This window comes from Camelina sativa, chromosome 15, assembly GCF_030686135.1.
Source record: "Camelina sativa cultivar CO46 ecotype springtype chromosome 15, ASM3068613v1".
Taxonomy (NCBI): Eukaryota; Viridiplantae; Streptophyta; class Magnoliopsida; order Brassicales; family Brassicaceae; genus Camelina; species Camelina sativa.
Window position 1 is genome coordinate 9,226,793 of NC_141894.1, and position 23,048 is coordinate 9,249,840.

The window sequence follows — 23,048 nt, forward strand, 5'->3', positions numbered from 1 at the left end:
ATATTCCGCTTTAATTGAATTTGCATGATGTAACAAGTCGGCATACTCGGATCGTTATTTTTTATTGTATAAGGTTGTGATGGGGAAAATACGAAACTAAAAAGAATGTGAACCTTTTTTTTTTTTTTAATCTATAAATTGTCCTCTTCTTTGGTTTTTTTTTGGTTCCTGTTTTGTTTTATATGTATTTTCAAAATTTGGTTTTTAGTTATGCTAATTCGACTTGTTATAGTGTTTTTTTTTATATTTATTTTGCTGTACAATTTTTTTTTTTTGAATTACATATTTCTTCCTTTTCCAATTTTTTTCTTTTCGAATACGTATTTTCGAGATAAAATTATATGTTTTTGGAACTGCCATTCAAAAATGAAAAGAAAATAATTCATTAGTATAATTGGATGTCAATGATATTTATTATTCTATTCTTTTGTATTCCATGTCGAGTTTTTTATTTTTATTTTATTTTATTATGTATTATTTTCAAACAAAGAAGACATCCAAAAGTTTCAAATCCAACTATTTTATTTATATATATATTTTTTAGCGTATGAAATCCGTACGAGAATACTCAAATTTGAGGGTTTTCAACATGAATAAGGGCCTAAGATTGGATGAAATTTCACTTTTATCTAATAGTTGATGTATCTGGAGGAAATAATTTGAGGGTTTTCAACATGAATTATTTTTGTATCTCTATGTCGATGTCACTTGTGGCTTTTGAATTTTTATATGGATCGATTGTGTTGTGTGTTGTGTTGAGTTTTAGTTTGGACTCCTAGTTCTGGATTTGATTTTGTAAATTTGTTAGTTTTTATGAACTTTTGAATTTCTCCGTTGAGGTCTTTTTCACTATTGTGTTGTGTTGTGTTGGCTGTGTCTTTTGGTCCTCTAGATGGATGGATTTGTGGTCCTCCAGGCCTACTACTACCCTGGTCTGGAGGACCGGTTGTAATCCAAACTCAACACAACACACAAACAGACCGGTTTTGAATTCCAAAATTCCAACACAGAACAGAAATTTTGAATTCCAACATGGAACCAGCACAAATTAAAATCTAAACCAAGAACCGGCAAATAAATTCTCAGATCCAACTCAACACAACACAGCACAACATCTCGAGGATAAAAAATTCTAACACAAACCGATCTCAGTAGGCGCAGAAGACACATAGAATTTTGAAAAAAAAAAGGGGAAAAATCAAACACAGGGATCTCAAAGTCAGAGAGAAGCACGAGATAACTTAACGATGAGCGAGAGCAAATTTACGTTGACCTTGATGATTCCCAGCTGCTTCCATCATTGCTGAACCAGACAGAGAGCAAATTCAAAATCAAGGATAAAAAAAAAACACACAGGGAAGCACGAGAAGAATTTGAAACTCGAAATCAATCTCCAAATGAAGAACCGAAGCTGTGAAAACTCACCTTCGTTGCTCAGCTTTTTTTGTTTTTCAAATCGTGAGGCTAATAAGCCCTCCAAGTATGAAGATCAAAGCGAACCAAAACATCTTCGTGCGTTAACATTCGTCCGCAGCCAGAACCTCATGGAGCCAGGAAGGTCCTCCTAGGGCAAGGTAGGACTGAAGCCTTCCATCCCGTGTTACGCTCCCTGCAAAGGCTCTTGCAACTTTATTTGCCGAAGAAGCTATCTACTTTAAAAACACAATTTTATACATTATATTTGGGTTCTTTTGGTTCCAGTTTTTTGTAGGGTTTAGTATTTGTTATGAAATATGTTTTTTTGCAAAAAAAAAATCACAAATGTATAGATTTTAAAGTGAATAAAATGGCAGATTCAAAATAATTGGAGTGAAAAGTGGCAAAATCAATAATAATCCCATTAAAAATCGGTTCAGTTTTAACTAAAATTTGGCAAAATAATTGTTTAATTTGAACTTGTGTGTTGTTTGCCATTTGATGCTTGATATTTGTCTGACAGTGTACCTTGCCAATGTACATTTTATTTCCTTTTAACATGACAAAATACAATAATACTATACTCTATTATCTTATCTGTTAAATCATATTTTTTGGTGCTCTCTTTTTAACGTTTAGAGACATTAGCATCGCATTTTGTAGTAAACATTGTTTCATTTGGTTCAAATATACTCTCTCCGTTTCATAATATAGGATGTTTAGAAAAATATTTTGGTTTCATACTAGAAAGAGTCACGGTATCGTCCATGTAAGAGTGAAATGTCTGAAATAAGGGTTCCATACCACGAGCCTAGTCTTGTCCGTGGGCAAGACTAAGAGTAAGCCGGTGCAGTGAAAAACTTTTGATATCTCCACTTGATCATCTGAATTGTTGTTGTTAGTTAAGCTAGTAAGCTTACCTATTCCCTCCAACTCGTCGTCCTCGTATCCATGGAGATTTACGCTCATTAACCAAAGCCTGGATTCAGACATCATTATTATTAACTGCCTCGGATCTTTACAAACCTCGGATCTTTGGATATAGAGTTCCACTTTTTGCATGTGAATCGCACTCTTCTTATAGATGTCAATGGAACCTTGAGTGTATCCTCACCACCAAATCCCGTGGAAGATCAGACATCGTCGTCATTGCTTTTAGAACTCAATATCGGGCTGGGATATAAAATAAATTACGGCTTTTTTAATTAGGATAACTCAGTGTTCAAGAAAGCGGTCTAGGCGGCCGTCTAGGCGCTAAGCGCTCAGCAGACGCCTAGATGACCGCCTAAACCGCTTAAAATTACATAAATTTTATTTTAATATTTATTTTTGTTTTTAACTAAATATATTTAAATTATTAACTTTTATATTTATACGTAATTATAATCATTTATATGTTGTTAATATAACTTAAATAAATGTACTTTTCTTACTTTTGTTTATAATTTATAATTTTTTTATTTTTCTAACATATATTTTTACATAATTTTATATATATAATGTTTTATGTTGTAAACGCTAAACCGCCTAAAAACCGTCTAGGCCCCGACTAAGCGTTTTAGGCGCTAGGCGCTGGGTCACTACCCAGATACCGCCTAGCGCTTTCTTGAACACTGGGATAACTAGGTACTACCGCGGGTTGAATATTTTATTTTAGAAAAATTTGGAAAAATACAATGGTTTGTGATTAAAATTGTTGGTTTAGAATCTTTGGAATTTTTTCAATCTTTAAAATGTTTATTGAATGGATGATTCGATGATGGTTTGGTATAGAATAGACTGCTGTATTTATAGGGTGAAGGATGATTATTTCTTTATCTTCGTATTCTAGTGATATAGTTGTGAGTATTTTTTTAAAAGATACTGTATTTGGTTTTTTTAAAGAGTATATTCTTCTTTTTAGTTATAAGAGGATAAAGATGTTGTTAAGAAAATATCTTATGAGAAAAGATTTTGTTAAGAGATATTTTTTTTTGTTTCGATTGTTTGTTTATGTGTTTGATTTAGTTGGATTAATTATCTATGTAACCCTGCAATTTTGGTTGAGTACTCGAGTAGGAATTTTAATTTTAAATAAATAATTACTAATTACTACTTATCTTTTATAGCCTTTATTGTTTTAGTCTTTATTTAAAATTTTCTAATGGCAATTACATGTAATTTCTTACACTTTTTAAGGTTTCTTTTAATTTTGTATTTCTCAATTAATATAGTAGGATATATATATCTTCCCACACTCTCTTGTTTTTTTTTTTTTTTTTATAACAACCAAAGAGGTTTACCATTTTCTTTGTCTCACTTTTTTTTTTTGGTAACAACTACTAAATATTCCGTTTTAATAGAATATTTCCATAATATTATTACAAGTCGGCCTCCTAGTAAACAATTTGGGGGTGTGCATTATTTTAGAGTCATATTTATTAGAGTCACGTCTGTACATGGTTGTGGAAACTCTTGAGAGTTCCTGTGAGGGTTCAAAGAGAAAGAAGACATGTGAACGGTGGGGTTGTTGCGGTTCCTTATGAGGTCCACACTTCAGAGCATATTGATGCTGTTGATAACTCTATGGGTTGGAACATTAAACCATTCGTAACTTTTTAGTGGTCCACGGTCCACCCTCAGTATCCTTGCTTGTTTTACTCCTCATCTGTCTCTTTTTTGCTCTTTACCTTTTTTTTTTTGGCTTGCTACTTGCTAAAAACCCGCAGAACGACTTGCCCCTCTATGACGTACTGAACACTCAAATGTAATACTGTTGTCTACAAAACTGTTGTTAATGTCATGTAATGGACACTCAAAATGATTTGCCATATATCGGAACAAACGATTCGATTTTGTCTCCTAAACTCATCTGCAACCAGCTCGACAGATGGGTGGGATTATTTGGTAGAGGTAGTAGCATGCTAACGTGTACATGAAATACCTTAGTGACCTTGCCTCCCAGAATCTGCTTAAACTTGTTACCCTAGGGTAATGTTATTTCTTTTTCAACATTTTTTTTCATTGCACGGTTGCACCTTCTTGCCATCTACCATTTAATGAACTTATTTGTTTACTTACCAGGACAAATGAGCACGAAGACGGATTCCAATGAGCTGTTTAGTCACTCAACATATGGTATTCTTAGGGAGTTGGATCAAAGCGAATTGGAACCAATCCTGGAAAGGAAAAAACCTAAATTTGAAGATACGAGAGGACAACTATCCGGACTGGTGTGTGAATCTTAGGCAGCCTATCAATGCTCGACCTTTGTCCATCTCTACGGGTAACTCTTTCGAGTCCTATTTTTCTGAAAATTGTGCATAGGGATTATATCTGCTGTTTCTTGAAATATGACATTCTTATAACTATGCTCGCTCTTTTATTTTTATTTCTTACAGATGATTTGTTCTCATCAAGGTGGGTGGAATTGAAGTCGAAGAGGAATATGGAGGTAGGAGTTTCTTGCACTTATGATCTGTAACCATTGTATAGGTATTGTACATATCCTTGCACAGACATGAGGGAGGAAACTTCTATCCCGGTACTGGAGCGGCTGATGAGGTACCTATGCTCTTTTGTTTTACATGTCTCATCCAACATTCATTAGTAGATGTAGTTGTTGGTATATATATGTATATGGTGTGCATTATATCTGAAATTTTGGGATTTTTTTTTTAACTTTCTGCTCGTTTCCGAAGTCTATTTTGAATTTTCTCTGTGCAGCAGAGGAATATCTTCTAAGCGTGTAGGTTGGTACCTTCCCTTCTGCATTTTCTCCAGATTTTGTCATCATATCAGCGGGATTTGATGCAGCTAGAGGAGACCCATTAGGATGCTGTGATGTAACCTTCAAATTCGAGGGCTGTAATTTACACAACTTCTGGAATGTTCTGTTCAACTCTTTTTTTTTTTTAATAGGTGACACTATTTAATCATAGGTCACACTGTTTATGTTCCACATTTATTAAGAAGTCAAAAAAAAAAAAAAAAACGCACAGATTAGAGAATGATTAAAAGAAGTATCACAAACATAAAATCCCGACAACAGTTAAAAAGAAAAAAAAAACAAATCCCAATAACGTTTGAAGAAATTAGAAAAGGAGAAGAGAGAACATTGGAATTATTCCAAGTAGTAGGAGTCTAAAACAGGCGGCGGTAGTGAACCACTACGAGAAAGTCGTAAACGCCGTAGTTCCGGTAGGTGCGTCGGTAGATACCCGGTTCGTACCAACGCCGGTGGCTCCTGAGACATTGAGAATAAGATTGTGAGGCAACGTAACTGTCTACCTCACGTTAAAGCGGCCGCCGCGAAGTCGCCACTCCATGTGGTCATAGTAACGGTGCATGTCGAATATGTACATGCCCTTCGATTATTCTATTTTTTCGTACTCCATATCGAGTTATTTTTTAATTTTATTATATATTATTTTCAAACAAAGAAGACATTTAAAACTTTCAAATCCAACTATTTTTTTATATATAATTTTTAGCGTTTGAAATTCGTACGAGAATACTCAAATTTGAGGTTTTCAACCTGAATACGGTAGATCACGAAAGTGAAATTCCATCCAATCTTAGGCCCTGTTACTATTTGAATCCAACTCTTAGATCCCTCTCATCTGATATTTCAAACCAACTAGCTCTTACTATTGGATTAGACAAATTTACCTATTCCAATCGGATTACATCTTTCCGTATCAAAACCAAACCATCTCTCCGTTTCAAAAGAAAGTAAATAAAAATCGGTTCAGTTTTAATTAAAATTTGGCAAAAAATTGTTTAATTTGAACTTGTGTGTTGTTTGCCATTTGATGCTTGATATTTGTTTGACTGTGTACCTTACCAATATACATTTTATTTCCTTTTGACATGACCAAATACAATAATACTATACACCATTATCTTATCTGTTAAATGATTTGTAAAAAATCATTTAAAATCTTAACAATTGAGTTATTGGATTCTAATTTATAATGAATTTTGAAGACTTTAACAAAATCATCAAAAATGAATAAGTGAAAGATTACTAGAGAGTATTCTATAGTTTTGTTGATTAGTTTTCTAAAATCTTGTAAAGTAATCCAAATAATCTCTGTATTTTTGGGATACTTTCTATGACTTTATTTTGTAAAAAAAATGTGTAAAATCATGAACCAATAACATAATAATTGAATTCATTAACAATCATAGACTACATCTCTCCGTATCAAAACCAAACCATCTCTCCGTTTCAAAAGAAAGTAAATAAAAAACCGGTTCAGTTTTAATTAAAATTTGGCAAAAAATTGTTTAATTTGAACTTGTGTGTTGTTTGCCATTTGATGCTTGATATTTGTTTGACTGTGTACCTTGCCAATATACATTTTATTTTCTTTTGACATGACCAAATACAATAATACTATACACCATTATCTTATCTGTTAAATGATTTGTAAAAAGTCATTTAAAATCTTAACAAATTTGAGTTATTGGATTTTAATTTATAATGAATTTTGAAGACTTTAACAAAATCATAAAAAATGAATAAATGAAAGATTACTAGAGAGTATTCTATAGTTTTGTTGATTAGTTTTCTAAAATCTTGTACAGTAATCCAAACAATCTCTGTATTTTTGGGATACTTTCTATGATTTTATTTTGTAAAAAAAAATGTGTAAAATCATGAACCAATAACATAATAATTGAATTGTTAATGATTTTAGGATTGTTAATGAGTTCAATTATTATGTTATTGGTTCATGATTTTAAACACTTTCTTTACAAAATAAAATCATGAAAAATATCACAAAAATACAGGAATTGTTTGGAGGACTTTACAAGATTTTAGAATATTAATCAACAAAACTCTCTAGCAATTTTTATCAATCTTTCACTTATTCACTTTTAATGATTTTGTTGAACTCTTCAAAAATCTTGATAAATAAAAATCCAATACTACTGCATTAAAGTTTTTAAAACTCTATTAAAATCTCAATCCAATAACCCCACTTAACAGATAACAGATAAGATAATGGTGTATAGTATTAAGAAAAGCTTTGCATGACTCTTAGGCGATGTAATTGTTTTCTTCTAATACCCATTATAACATATATAAAAAATTACGCATCGCATTTTGTAGTAAACATTGTTTCATTTGGTTCAGTACTTCAGATATATATTTCATTTCAGTTCGATATTTCTTTAGCATCAAGTGTCCCATAACAAACTGATGAGTAAATGAAACGACGTTTACTTACAAAAATCATGGAATATAAAGTTTTCGCCCTCAATTCAGTTTCATCCCAAGCGACGACCACAACTACAAGAACCGATTTGAGCTATTTACAAAACCAAAACCAAAAAAACGTCATGGGTACTTGTTCACAGGAACCGCCTGAGCCACTGGCAGTCTGCAGCATCTTTCTCTAGCTCATCTTTCATCTCACGTACCCGTTGAAGTGAATCTTTAAGCTCCATTTTATCAAGTGGCATTGCTGCAAATTCTTTCAGAAACTTGTGAGCTCGCGCTGCCCCTCTCGATACTTCCTCTGGATCATCTTCTCTGTTCTTTCTCTTCCCACTCTCCTGCAATCAACAAGACGAGAATTTAATACTTGTCACCTAGATTTTACAAATAGAGCACAAACTGCAGAATGGGTGAATGATTCCATCGTCAACCAAAAGACAAAGGGAAAAACGAATCAAGACCTCATTGTTGATTATCATGGAAGACGGAGAGAAATCTTCCAGTTCTGCAGCTTTCTCTCTTGCAAGGGAGACTACGCTTTCAGGGAAGTTGGCAAATTCCGCCACATGAATCCCAAAGCTCTGGTCACAGGCCCCTGGTTCAACCTAACCAGACAAACAACACACCACACACAATTAATTTCATCTTTGTAAGAAAATCAAGCAAGCAATTTAGATTAAACAGAGACACTTTTTACTGCAACAGATCAGCAGATGCAGATGCATTTTCTTTTTATTATACCAACCTTGTAAAGCATGGTGAGTTTGCGGCTTTCAGTGTCAATGTGAGCGCTTACATGGAAGTTTGCCACACCAACGGTGTTACCAGCAACCTCAGAGTTTGCTTGAGCCAAGGCAGTAAGTTCATGGAAGTGAGTAGCAAACAGAGTTGGTGCTTTCTTCACTTGAACTAGATGCTCACATATAGCCCATGCTAAACCTAATAATATATTCACCAAGATATTTTCAAGAACATTGAATTCTCTCACATATGACCAAAAAATGAAAATTAAAAGTATGAAGTGACGAGAATAGCAAACTTGCTAAAAACATCCAAATGAAAAAGATAAACTGCAGAGAAACTAACCAAAACCATCATAAGTTGATGTTCCACGACCAAGTTCATCGATAATTATCAGTGACTTGTCGGTAGCGCCTTTCAATATGGATGCAGTTTCAAGCATTTCTTGCATGAAAGTAGACACTCCGCGTAGCTAAAACACCAAAGAAAAAGAAAAAAAGTTGGAATAAGCTGTGTGCAGGAAATCAGCAGTTTCATTCATCGCGCGATAAACTTAAAACTCACTTGACAATCGCCTGCTCCTACACGGGCAAAGATGCAGTCTCTGATGGAAATTGATGCTTTATCACAAGGAACAAAGGAACCAACTTGAGCCATCAGCACAATGACACCAACCTGGGATTTATAATGGCAGGAAGCTGGTTTTAATCATACGCCTATGAAACAAAACCGAAGTACAAGAAATCATCATACCTGGCGAATGAAAGTGGACTTCCCTCCCATGTTAGGTCCTGTTACTATTTGAAACCAACTCTTCCCTCTCATCTGATTTCAAAGAACAATAAAGGGCAAACAAGGAATTGCTTTAAGTCAAACAGGAAACAAAGAAAAACAAAGGCGTTTATTTTACCATTACAATACTTACAAGTCTGCAATCATTTGGTATAAAATTCACCCAGTCTTGAGCTTCTACGCATGGATGTCTGCTTCCTTCTAATACAAGATCTCCAGCATCCTACAGTTTATAAGCATGCTCTCAATATTATGTCAGGAAAAAAAATCTAATAATTTTCGGAACAAAACAGTCACTTGAGATTGTACTGACCGAAGAGGTGACTTCTGGCCTACAGTATGGAGTAGGGCAACTGGCAGCCAAGTCAGCAAAGCTTAACAAAACATCCATTTCAGAGAGCAACAATGCTAAGTCCTCAAAGACCTAAAACCATACAATATATAAGCTTTCAGAAATGAATGTAGTTTACTGCCTTTGATTTTAAACATCCATTTCCATTCATGAAAATATGAATTCATCTCTAGACAGGTTACTTGATTATAAACAACCAATTCTGTAACAGCAAAGTTTAAAATGAATAATAAACATACCTCGGAGAAGCTGGTAACGGTCTGAACTACACGATCAACAAGCTCCTTCTGACAGCTCTTGTAATCGTCCACAACACTTTGGTACTGGTCCCCAAGTTTCTTAAGCTTTGTGTTTGTGAACTTCACTCCATCTTTACGAGTCTCCAGCACTATAAACTGTGTCGTCAGCTTCTTCCTAATCTTTGGCTCTTCCTTCTTCGTGATCCTAAACACATGCCCAAACTGCGCTGCTTTGTCAAGTTTTAGAGCCTTGTCGACCTGAAGATCGAGTTCCATAGCCGTCTTTTTGTGCAATTCGTGAATCTGCTGCTCCAGCAATTCTTTCTGATCTTTCAGAGATGCTAATGTGGTGTCGTAGCTTGCAGATATCATGTATTCTCCATTTTCTAGCTGGTCAAGATCTACAGAGTACTCTACCAAATCGATGAACTTTCCGAGGTGATCTTGGTCTGATAAAGCCTCGAGCTTTTTCAAGTATCTCTCGCTGATGAGTGATGAGAATTCTCCAGTGTACTGTTCCAGAACTGTTTTGATGAAGGGAAGCCTTATAGTTGACTGCACAGAGACGATGAAAACTGAATTAACAATCACAGAAACCTAAGAACATACTATAAATTCAGAGATACATAAAACATATTTATAACAATGAAAGTGCAATTTTTAAAATTCCAGAGAGTCAGGTTAAAGCGCGGAAAGTACCTGATAGAGTTTGATAATATGTTGTAAGCCACCTCTTCTTCTCTCGAGACTCCGCACAAGCCTCTCAACATCTGAGATTCGCTTCAGATGCTGTCTAAGATCTTGCCTTAACCCAGCTTCTTCAACAAAGCACTGAACTATATCTAATCTCGTCTTAATCGCATTCAAATCCACGAGAGGTTGCTTCAGCCACATATGAAGCAGTCTCTTACCCATCCCTGCAGTGCATGTTCTGTTCATGAGACCAAACAAACTGAAATTCTTATTAGCATCAGTTTTGCTCTCCATCACATTCAACGCCCTCATAGCTGCAGAGTCGAGTCTCATGAATCCACCGATATCATATCTGCGGATTGTGAAGTTCCCATAGTTACCCTCGTCCGAGAGAAGTTCAGAGAAAGAGAGTAATGCACCTAGAGCAGGAGTGGCAAGGTCAAACCCGGATATCAAATCTCTAACTGGTTCAATATTACCCTTCACCAGTCTCTTTAGATCAGAATCTAAATCTCGTCCTTTGAACTCGTGTTTCTTCCTTTCTGTTATCATCACGGCACACCTCTCAAGAGAATCATACAGGCTTTTGCATTCATTGGATTTTCCGGATTCAGCTGGAACAATGCATTCTTTTGCGCCTAGAGCAATTAGTGAGGACTCCAGATTAGTGAAGCGGCTATCATCAAGAAACTCAGCTAGTCCAAGAATTCGCCTAGTCAGATCAACATAGGACATTCCGATAACACATCTGCCCTCTTGAAAATTTGGAAATATGGAGACAACAACTGGTGTGTCCTGCATTTCATTGTTTGCAAACAAAACATCTTCAAAGCTTCCAATGTTTCCAGGAGAACCTGTTTTCACAAGTCTCCAATTCGACCCACTTCCTTCATAAAGCTCAACAGTATGATCATTACGCTCCAGTAGAAGATCCCGAGCAATCGTTTCAAACATGTTCCTACTGATGCTAACGCTTGAAAGAGCATTTGAACCACTCCCAAGCTGCCTTAAAGCAGTGGTTGTGTGATAATAACTCTTTGCGATGAAAACTGAATTCTCACCATGAGCTGTATAATAATCCTGCAAACGCATTTAAGAAATTTCAATAAATCAATGACAAAACAAGCTAAGAATCATGTACACTGTATAAACAACCAAAGTCTATCATTATTAAAGAACTATAAACTCACCTTCCGATCAAAGAATCTAACAGCTCTCGAGTCCTGAAGGGAAGAACAATCAAAACCCACATAAGCATAGATCCAGAAACCGTTAAAGACTCCATATTTTTTTCCTAATTAGCTTCCCAATGAACAAAAATGTCTACACTTGCTTCAAACCCTAGTTTTAAGGGTTTATTGCAATTGAGGGCTCTCTATAATTTCCCAGGAATAGAAAGAAGACTTACATTTGGTAGGGTTTTGTAGAAGGAGAGAAACCCTTGAGCCTGCTTTGCATCTACCCAACAAAATTAAAAAATGTCACAACCGATAATATCAGATCTTTTGCAAAACCCATAAACCCAAATTGGAAAATCGAATACGAAAAATGAAAAAAAAAAACTAGGGTTTTTAACAGTACCCAGTTTCAGCTCCGGAAGCTTGTTCTGGTCCTCGATATTGCCCTCCATTGGAAGATACAGAAAGCTAGAATAGAATCCTTCGCCTGAGCTCTGCAACTAACGGTGCAAATGTTCCTCTTTCGTTGTTTTTTTTCCAAAGGAACTGGAATCGAAAGCGACTAGAGGGAGATTTATGGTTGTCTAATTTGGCGGGAAAACTGATTGGCGGCAACCGGCGGCGCGTGTATCGACGTTCATTGAGACCACACCACGATTCTATGTTTCGTTCGAGATGTTTGGTCTATAAAAGATAAAAGGCCCATTAAAGCATGTATTGGGCTTATATTATTACCTAGCTCACTACTAACTGAAGATCAAGTCACGAAATATGCTAAAACAAAATAATTTGATGGTTTTGAGTATTTTTTTTGTTACAGAAAGAAAAACCAAAATATGCTAAAACATTTCATTTACTTGTAGAAGAAAAACATGATTAGCGACCAAATTATTTGGATAATGAGTAGATATCTTTACATATTATCCGGAAAATTTTTAATTTCTGTTGAAAAATCAATATGGAAAACTATGGACAAAGGGAAGTGGAAGGTTTTGTACTATAAAGCACTAAATTGCATAAGAGAGGACGATGATGATGGCCTTTGATGAGCCACAAAAGTCGTATGAACTTATCTTTATGTCATTTATGGTTCCAAATAGTCAGGTATATTCCCCCCTTTTTTATTTCTTTCTTTATTTATCTTATTGATTTCTATATTGGATTTATGTTGAGTTGCATTCTTTGTTTTTTTGAAATAATTCTTTATATGTATGTATGAGCTTCGACCATGTTAATTTTCATCAACCTCATTAATATTATCCTTTTTTTAAAACACGCTTTGTCCTTTTTGGAAGAAAATAAAGGGGAATTTGATTTAAAAGGACATTTTTTCTTCAATTTGTCCCACTATGCCTTCTACGCTAAATTTGTCATTATGCATAAATTACCCTTTAAAAAAATGAAACTAACTTTTAAGCAATTTTAAAATTTCTGTCACCTAAAAACAAATTCTAGAAATAAGAAATAGGTTGCCATATGGTGTTTTTGATGAAAAATTGGTGTTTTAACATTGAAAAAAAAATATTCTGCAATATTTAGAATACATTTTCTACTAATTGTATATATTCTGAAGATATTAGATTATAAATTCTACATACTATACATGTTCTAAATAATGTAGATTACAAATTCTTCGCACTCTACTTGTTCTGAAAACTTTAGAATCAATATATCTTCTAAAACTTTTAGAAGTCGGATTTTGTATGTGTTCTACAGAAATTAGAATATATATTCTACACATAACTCTATATTCTACAAATTTTAGAATTTGTTTTCTTCACTTTATACATATTCTACTGAAGTCAGAATATGAAATCTACATTTTATCATGTGTCCTGCGAAAATTAGAACACTAATTCTACACTTTACTCTATGTTCTCCATAATTTAGAAACTGAATCCGAAATTTAAGGAAACAAAATATTTACGTAATCCTGAAATTATGCTAATCATATATATTCTTAAAAAATGAGGAAATGGATTAAGAAAAAAGTATTTTTTTGATTAAATTTAGGAAGTATACAAAAAAGAAGAAATACAGAAAAATGAAATTTTGGTTTTTTTTACAATTAAGAGTTTAATTGAGTTATTAAGGGTATAATTGAGTTATTAAGGGTATAATTGAGTTTTTTCTGTATTCTAAAACCTACTCTACCAAACTTAAAAAAAAAAGCATAATGGGACAAATTGAAGAAAAAATGTCCTTTTAAATCAATTTCCCCGAAAATAAAAACTAACTAGTGGAATACTCAAAGCCAAAAGGATAAGTTCGTACAGAATATCTAATAGGTTTTTTTTTTTTAATCATTTTCCAGAAACAAAGGAGTAATGTACAATATTAACATGCTAAGTTTGTAAATTTATTTCAAGGTTAATTTGAATGTTAATAAATCACTAATTAAAGCTTATATGTCCACAGTTTTAAGTTTCACGTATTATCGAATAGAGCATGATGGTGACAAAACAATGACATAACAAATTAACAACAAAAAATATATACATATATATACTTATAACGTTAAGATATACTATGTCTTTTTGTGCAAACATTACTATATATATGTCTTATAATTAAAGTAAAATAGAAAAGTTGGTATATTAGCAGCAAAAATTATGTTAAGGTTTTTATAAGTTTTCGAAAATGTTATTGACAGAAGATATTATTATCACATCACAGAGTTTAAGGGTCCCCAGTTTCTTGTCATGATGATATACCAATAAACTTTATAGAGTACAGCCAACCTAACCAACCCATGATGCACACAAACTTATCTCTGTGTATATATAATTCACACACACCCACATAGATATATTCAGTTCTCTCTATATAGTGATACTAGTGTGATCTTTATGTATATGTGTTTGTGCATTTATAATTCGTTGTCAAAACCTATTTTTTTATGTCTTTTCCCACTTCGACATTCTGTGACATCGAACTTTCAAGAACACTAAGTTCCAATTAGCACACGTTTAATAATTACCAAACCCATCATCCAAAAGTTAAACCATCCATCATCTGAAAATATTGATTATTCATTCTATCTAAATTAAACTTTACATACACCATATCACGACATGACGTCTTAGACTCTTAGCATAATTCACCTATATACACGGTACATAAATAAAGATGTATGTTTACATGTACACAACCTATTACATCATATTTTAACAAAAAGAAACCTATTACATCGTAAACCATATTTTATATTTAGAGGTGAAGCATGGAACAAAAATAAAGTAAGCAAATTAAATTGAACATTATTTGTGTGTGGTCGAAGCCATTTATAAAGATTTTGAAATGATTAGAATAAAAGGGTATCATGATGGTACATCGTCAGGGGGAAAAGAACATCAATTTCTAATTACAACTTCCGTATAACTGCTAACTACACTTAGATACAATTCAAAACATTTTTGTAATGAAAATTAGGCATTCAATTTTGGTTGGTCTCATACTATTCTATTCTGATATCAACCCGGTGATGCCTCTAGATTATATATGAAAAAACATTAATATGAAGATATGGTGTTGTCAAATCTCCTTAACTTAAGCGTGAAAGTAGGAACATAGGCTATCTCTATCTTTTCACTATCCCTAAACCTAAAGAAGCTCAAGCTCTACATCAACATGTTACTCTTCCATTAAGCTTGTCGCGATCATTTGTTCGATACTCTAAGAAATAAAATATTTGATATAAATCAACTTTAAAAATCGTGATATATTTACAAGAGGTGATTGTAATTGAATTTGTAAATAAAATCATTTGAACCGAAATAGTAAGTTTAGACGGACCCTTATGCGGTTTTTTTCTTTATAAATGATGGTTTTCATTATTTATTTTAGACTTATGCGTATGTTGTATAGTTGTTTTCTGACTAATTCAAAGATATTTTATAGAGTATATTCACTCAGAAAATTTGAAGTGAATTTTGAATTCTAGTACCTATATAACCACAAAATTCAGTGACGTGGTGATGTATAAATTTTCTTAGAGAATTTTTATCATCTTTTGTAGTCCAAACAAGAATACTCAAACATCGTTTTAATAATCAGGAATATGGAAGGAAGAAGAAGTCAATATTGAGTATTTTCCCATGAATATAAGGGGAGACAAAACACACATAATTTTCCAACACATTTCCATGAAAGGAAATTGCGCAAATGAATGGTAATCTAAAAGAGCATTGACTCTCGTTGCTATATATAGAAAAGGATTCATTCTCTACCCAAGAACCAAAAAAAAAAAGAAAAAGATGACAACACATTACAAAGTAAAATAAATTTTGTACTTTGAGAATGATGATAATGAGTGACTGAGATTTGTAACCAACAACATTGGGAATAGATAGATATATAATAGAACACATAATGAAAGCACTCAGGGGAAAAGCAAAATCAATGGCCCCTTCTGTAAGGGAAAAAAAGGATTGAAATAACCCAAAGATTGAAACTTTAATTTGAGTCTCACTAATAAATTACAACTTAAAATAAAATTTAAAGAAACAAACTCAAATTGTTGATATGATATATGTTGTTGTCTTCTTCATGGGTTATGAGAAAGAAGAATTGAAAGCAACCTTAGAAGAAGCCAGCGAGTCCATCCATTATAGTCATGTGGTCCTCCTGATAATGGCAGGCCTAGAGAGAGAGAGAGAGAGAGAGAGAGGGAGAGGGAAGAGAGCAAAAAGAAGTGAGAGCATGGGATGTGCTAGATAATTAGGTGAGAAGGCGGCATGTAGAAATGGAAAAGAGTGGATAACAATGGATGACCAAAACAGGAGTTATTATTTACAAGGACAGTGTTTCATCTTTGCACGTAACTCCTAAGTTTGTGTTCTACCTGCGTACAAATACATGCATATAAATACGTAAACAGATGTGCAAGTACTTGTGGTGAGTAGCTTTAATTAAGGTGTTAATTATTAAGACTTTGATCCTCGTCTCCAGATTTACTTTAGTGATTTGTATTAGTTTTACAATCTGAACTTCAAAAAAGGTACAAAATAAGCAGATGACACAACTTTATATATTAATTAGACTGACACATTATCTGTTAAAGATTGATTGGTCAAAAGTTGATAATTAGGTTGTAAGTTATGGTTTAGCCTGTTAGCTAACTGTTTTTTTTTCTTTTTGGACAAGATCAACATACAGTATAATACTAACCACCTAATTAAGAAACTCTAATCAACCGTTAACCGTATTAACTTCTCATATTAGTTTTAAAATGTATCTTTTTCTGTGTGAAGAAGAGATATTTCTAAAATATGTTTTTAAAAATACTTTTACGTGGAAAAATACAAATGGAAAAATAATGAAATGATGCAAAAGCTTACAAGATAAGCACGAGAGAGAAAAGAAGTTCCCTTTTTAGCGAAAGCGACTCCTAAACATATGTATAAGAGAGAGAGAGAGAGAGTGTATGTGTGACTGTGTGTGTGTGAGAGAGTCAAAAGAAAATAAAAGATTGGTCGGTCATGGCATACTGAACAGAGAGACTCTCAGAGAGCTAAAGCTTTTTAATTTATTTTCTTCCTAAAATTGCAGTTTTTTTTTTCTTAGGGCTTCAAACTGCCACGTGCAATCCTCCTATTTGAAAATTAATTTAATCTAGCTCTTCTTACAACGGTAACCTTCTAAAAATTATCTGCTAACTCTACATCACGAAAATTACAGTAGATGGGTTTTTGCACAATAAAGTATAAACTAATATTTGCATGTTTTTATTGATTAGTTGCTGAACATTTTTGGTTAATCATGAATAAAAGTTGGCTCCTTTGTTAATGGATGCAAATTGATTGATGAGTTATTTAATTCTGAAGTTTCGTAGGTATAGAGATAGATACTATCATACTAATGGATTATTTAACGTTTTTTTCTTTTTCTTGCCAATGGTATTGTTACAAGTTACAACACTAGTACTATTACTTACTTCCAATGCCACGTCGAAAGAAAAAAGAGGTTATTTATTCCAATGCTTTCGTCAGTTTTGCTATTTGAACTCAATTGGAATCCAATAAGTCTACGTAAGAAAAAAAAAGGAGCTGCCCTTTTTCAGAAACTATCTGGTCTATTCGCAATTTAATTACCAAATTTTATAGAAGAGTGATGTTGCATAACAAAAAAATTTATATTGTATGCATAACAATTTAGAACAATCATATCTATCTCTAAATTTAGAAAAAGATCCATGATGGTAATAAATTGTTATAATATTGTTTAGATTTATTTGATATTATCCTCTATAGCATATATGCCATATATATATATATATATATATTACAATTCATATTTTATATTTTAAATTACAATTGATTTATTTCATATATAATATTCAGCAATATATAATAAATGTATTAAAACTTAAGTTAGTATGGATTATGGAAAATGGGAAATGGTATTAAAAAGAATCACTCTTTGAAAAGATATAACATTTTTGTACTTGATCATACTTCATAGTGTTTTTGGAAATACCACCAGAAAATCTTAATATAATATTTATTTTCCTTTAATTTTTCTCATTTGGAATGTAAATCAATTTTTTAAAAATATGTTAATTATAATTTATAGTTTCTTTATTCTGTTCTTCAGAAATTACTTAATTTATTTTAATATTATTTATACACAACTCCAAAATTTATATATATGCCAATAAACATTTATCTGTCTACCTAATATTTTTTTCTAAATTATAATCTTATTACCTTCTGTTTCTTTCATTTCATTATATCTTGATCCTTATCTTCTAAACAATATTAAGGTCATAAAAATCTATAAGTGGGTTTTACATGTCATTTCAATAAGTTAAATATATATTTTTATTTAAATGTAAAGGTTATAATAATTGGTAAAATATATGTTTTGTCAACCAACTAAAAAAATAATATCCTATGAAATTGATTATTGGGATAGCTAAAACCTAAATTTATAACATATATTATATAAGAAACAATTCAATATAGTGAAATATTTTTTTATTGAACTAACTATAGTTAGAAATCTTTTATTCCATGAAATTAATTATTAAGAGACATATAATCTTTGGATTAGTTAATATAGCTGTCAAAAATTTAATATCTATCAAAGAATTAAACTCCATTCTTATCTGTATAAGAACATAAACAAACACAAGGTCCTAATACTAGTAGAAATAACAAAATCTTTATATATAACCAAATAAAACGAACATCTATGATAACATTTTCACAAAACAAAACGAATATATATTTTTTCATGCCAAAGCTAGGAGTTTAAAAAATATATATAAAGAAAATAAACGAGTCTTCAAAAGCGTATATGTTGTTCCTTCCCCCATACTGATATCTCTCTGCCTCTCTCTATAGCTATCTCTCTCTCTCTCTCTCTCTCTCTCTTTTTCTCTCTCTTTCTCTCCATTCTAGTTCATAGAACGTAGACTCATTTAAGTACATTGCCTGTGTTGTCTTTCTCAACCATTTCGTCCTTTGCTTCAATAAAGGTATCCTCTCTCTCTACACATTTAGACACACACATAGATTCTCTTGAACAAAGACATATTGTACTATTATTTGACTAATCACTATTACTGTTCTTTCTTTCTTTTCTTTTTTTTTCTTGATTTTGCAGGCTAAGGAAAAAGATTCAAAATTCTTTCTTTTCTAGTTTTGATTTTGGCTGAGATCAATGTCTTCGTCATTGGAACAGTAATCTTTCTCTTTGATTTCGCCTTTTTTTTTTTTGTGTGTCTGAAGAAGATTTTGGTACAAGTGTCATTCTCAAAATTTTGTCTTAGGGTTTTTTAATTTTAATTTTGTTGCTTCAAAACCCCCCCAAAAAGACATGAACAACAACACTTTCAGTACTTCTACCACCATCAGTGTCGACGACTACATGTTATTCCCTTATAATGACCATTATCCCTCACAACCAGTGATCCCTTTTAGCCCTTCTTCTTCCATTGACGACATCTTGATTCACTCTACCTCCAACACATCAAACAATCATCTTGACCATCATCATCAATTCCTACCACCTTCTCCTTTTCCTCAATTCGATTTTGTCCCAGACTGCGCCCTCTTGGACTCTTTCCTCCCACAAAACAATGGCCATGATGATAATCAAACCGTCACCAGTGACAATCATCATCCATCACTTCTCCCTCCCTTGATGAACAACACCATTGGAGATCAACCCATTGAGCCCTCGGAAACTATAACCCACATAGAAGATTCCCAGACAATCTCAACTTCTCAAGACCCCAAAATGAAAAAAGCCAAGAAACCAAGCAGAACAGACAGGCACAGCAAGATCAAAACGGCCAACGGGACACGCGATCGTAGGATGAGACTTTCTCTAGATGTCGCCAAAGAGTTGTTTGGCTTACAAGACATGCTTGGATTCGACAAAGCCAGCAAAACCGTTGAGTGGTTGCTCACACAAGCAAAACCAGAGATCAGAAAGATCGCGAAAAGCCATTCTCACCGGTGCGGCTTCAGCAGCGGCGACGAGTCTCACAACCGTAAATATGCAATATTTTCTAGTTTTAAGTCTATTCAAGTTTTTATCTTACTTTATATGAAAAGATTTTATCTTTATAGTTAATCTGAAATTGTGAATTTCGTAATTAATTTAGGATCAGCGTTAGGATCCATGGATACATCGTCTAGTCTATGTGAACTTACACCCATGTGGACGGTCGACGATAGAGGCAACAATACTAACTCGACCGGTACGTACCTTAACGGTTGCCTTAATGTTTTACAATGATTATAGAGTTACAATTTTCTGTAACAAAAAATTATAAAAAAGAGGTATATGTTTTAAAAAACTTATATATTCATGGGGTGACATTAGAAACAACAGGAAACAAGGTCAATGGGAGATCAATGAAAGGGAAGAGAAAGAGGCCAGAACCACGTACGCCCATTTTGAAGAAGTTGTCCAAGGATGAAAGAGCGAAAGCAAGAGAAAGAGCAAAGGATAGGACAATGGAGAAAAGGATGATGAAGATGAAAGGAAGATCACAATCGGTTAACATTGTGGAAGAAGAAGTTCATCATCAGGGTGAGATAGTAAAAAATAATTTAAGCGAAGGGAATCAAAGTTCTTTCAAGGTGACGCAATGCGTAGAAGATATCGAAGAACTTTGCAAGAACGATCGTTTTGCAGTTTGCAACGACTTCGTGATGAATAAGAAAGATCACATTTCGAACGAATCTTATGATATAATCAACAGAAAGAACTCATCATTTCCAATGATTAGTCACCATCGCAGCCAAGGGGCAGCTAATTCCATTGAGGTACCTTAATTATTCTATAACTACGAGTCCCATTTATAATTTTTATGATTTTTTTCTTTATATGGTTATTAACTAAAGTTATGCATATTTATTCAAGTTTAGGCTATCTCAAATTTAATATCACCAATGTATCAAAACATTTAATTAACGTTAGATAGTTTAATTAGTATACTAGTTTTGGTGTGTTTGTGGATCCACATCAGAGATTTGAAGGCGCCGGTTTTTTTTTTTTTTTTTTAATTAACTAACTTCTATTAGCTGTAATATATAATTGTCAGTGGTTATGTACCTTGCAGCAGCAGCAGCAGTTTACGGATCTTCATCATCGCTTCTGGGCGAAACCAAGAGACCTCATGTACAACTATTAAAACATGTGTTGATAGTGATTTACCGTTAAAATCGGTTGATGTGACGAAAAAAAACTAATGTAATTTGTATGCTATTTTGTTTTTAATTATTATCGAGTGTTTCTTTTTAACTATGATATGTATAGCCTTCAAACGCTTTTTTTGTTGATAGAATCTGTGTGGGAGTGTTTTATTTATCGGTTGCTTTTAGGAATACAACAAATGTTTTGCACAAACAAAAAAAGGAATACAACAAATGACAAAAAGAAACGTGACAAATTGATAAAAATTCTATATTATTGTGATTCTTTTATGTGTCCTTGACGTCAATTCTGGTAGCCATAATCAAGAATTTAAAACCTTTCAAGGCTTTATATAAATGAACTTAGATGCGACAGCTTATCAAAAGGCTTGTGATCACTAATATGTATAAGTGGATTAACGTTATTATTTTAAGTTTTTTTTAAAAGCGATTTAATTTGCTTTGTCCTTTAAGGCTTTAATTAATGATAACTTGTGCTTTAATAAATCAAAATCTCTCGCCTGTATAGTAGTAGGTTACTTGTTTTGTTATAAGTTGAATATTACTTAATCAAGAAAGTTTGGTTTACTCAATTCAAACTTAAAGGGGTATATTATTTTCCCAAACTGCAATTTAGTATCAATCATAGATATATACTGTTAAGAAATATCAAAATATTTTATATGACTCTTTTTGATAGATCTACAGATAGTAAACAACCCAAAGGTATGATTATGATCACCTTGATGTTCACACTGTTCTTTTTTTCTAAAAGATGATAAAATTATATGTGCACTAAGCTGTGGTCTTTGTATTCATGCTATAATAGAATATACGTCCCTCACCATTTTCATAGCCTCGAATAAATAAGTCACTTTGATTCGATGCCACTTCCAGATAAACTTAATTATGCTTTGCCATCAAACCTCGGGTGGTTGGTGTTGTTAATTTGTTATAGTCCGGCGTAGGAATGTTAAATCATTAAAAATTACACAACTCTGAGCTTCAGACTACACCTGAACTGAATTACCCATTAGAACATATTATATTAGCAATTATAAAGTTATTGTACGTGAAGACGAAAAAACAAAAAGTATTGTACGTGAAAATGTCTGTGAGGCTTTTTTGCAATTAAAAAATATATATATATATATATATATATATATATATATATATATATTGGGCTTACAAGGGGTTTTTAGGATTTTAGTTTCTTAAAAAAAATCTCTATTTCTACGAAAAAAATATATTGTGCATGTTTTCACAATTATCTTATGAAAAAGTGCTCATATATTTTGTAAAATGTTTGTTTCGTATTGATGGTTGTCCCTATAATAGCGTATGGTGTTACCTCGGTTCCTCCCCTTTTCTTTGGTCTATGATTTTGGCTTTTGGCTCCTAATAAAACACACATCCATACGAGCACTAGAAAAAAAACAAACTACTAAAATATCTAGTCGAATTCAACTACAGCCTCATAAACTTTCGTGATTTTATCAGAGTTAAAATATATATTAAAAGGTATATAGGCATCTGATGCTGAGATGACTGTAATATCAGATGTGGAAACTTGATTTTGTAAGAGACCTCTCTGGTTTCAACAAAAATTGAACCACTTCCGAAATATAATTAAAATGAGTAAAGTCATTAAATGAAATTAAAAACTAGAATCTGATTTACAGGGCTTTTAAAATGGAGTCACAACATGTTTGTTTTATGTTTTAGTTGGTAATTACAAACACACTTGATGATAATATATGGATCCATTCATATTAAATC

At 32.8% G+C, this 23,048-nt stretch overlaps 2 protein-coding genes and 1 long non-coding RNA gene across 6 annotated transcripts; 2 read left to right on the forward strand and 1 right to left on the reverse strand.

The window, feature by feature from the left end:
• The first annotated feature begins 4,122 nt into the window (after window positions 1–4,122).
• LOC104746224 (uncharacterized) lies at window positions 4,123–5,405 on the forward strand. Its single transcript, XR_015581363.1, has 4 exons — window positions 4,123–4,386; window positions 4,480–4,681; window positions 4,797–4,959; window positions 5,122–5,405. It is a non-coding gene; the product is annotated as an uncharacterized LOC104746224 (long non-coding RNA).
• A 2,150-nt stretch (window positions 5,406–7,555) lies between these two features.
• LOC104746225 (DNA mismatch repair protein MSH2) lies at window positions 7,556–12,727 on the reverse strand. Its single transcript, XM_010467654.2, has 13 exons — window positions 12,023–12,727; window positions 11,850–11,899; window positions 11,632–11,664; window positions 10,448–11,521; window positions 9,749–10,303; window positions 9,471–9,581; window positions 9,291–9,380; window positions 9,119–9,190; window positions 8,930–9,040; window positions 8,711–8,837; window positions 8,370–8,563; window positions 8,086–8,229; window positions 7,556–7,962 (listed from the first exon to the last, which is right to left on the reverse strand). The coding sequence occupies exons 1-13, from the start codon at window positions 12,069–12,071 to the stop codon at window positions 7,759–7,761; spliced, it is 2,814 nt and encodes a 937-aa protein (XP_010465956.1). The 5' UTR covers window positions 12,072–12,727; the 3' UTR covers window positions 7,556–7,758.
• Window positions 12,728–18,704: 5,977 nt separating this feature from the next.
• BRC1 (TCP family transcription factor) lies at window positions 18,705–21,378 on the forward strand. 4 transcript variants are annotated; one of them, XM_087488848.1, is made up of 5 exons: window positions 18,705–19,099; window positions 19,228–20,119; window positions 20,234–20,329; window positions 20,464–20,900; window positions 21,197–21,378. In XM_087488848.1, the coding sequence occupies exons 2-5, from the start codon at window positions 19,441–19,443 to the stop codon at window positions 21,266–21,268; spliced, it is 1,284 nt and encodes a 427-aa protein (XP_087344974.1). In that variant the 5' UTR covers window positions 18,705–19,099; window positions 19,228–19,440; the 3' UTR covers window positions 21,269–21,378. The 4 variants fall into 4 exon arrangements, with proteins under 4 accessions (XP_087344974.1, XP_087344972.1, XP_087344973.1 ...); XM_087488846.1 differs by having other exon boundaries at window positions 18,763–19,099; window positions 20,455–20,900; XM_087488847.1 differs by having other exon boundaries at window positions 18,770–19,099; window positions 20,455–20,900; window positions 21,200–21,378.
• The last annotated feature ends 1,670 nt before the right edge of the window (window positions 21,379–23,048 follow it).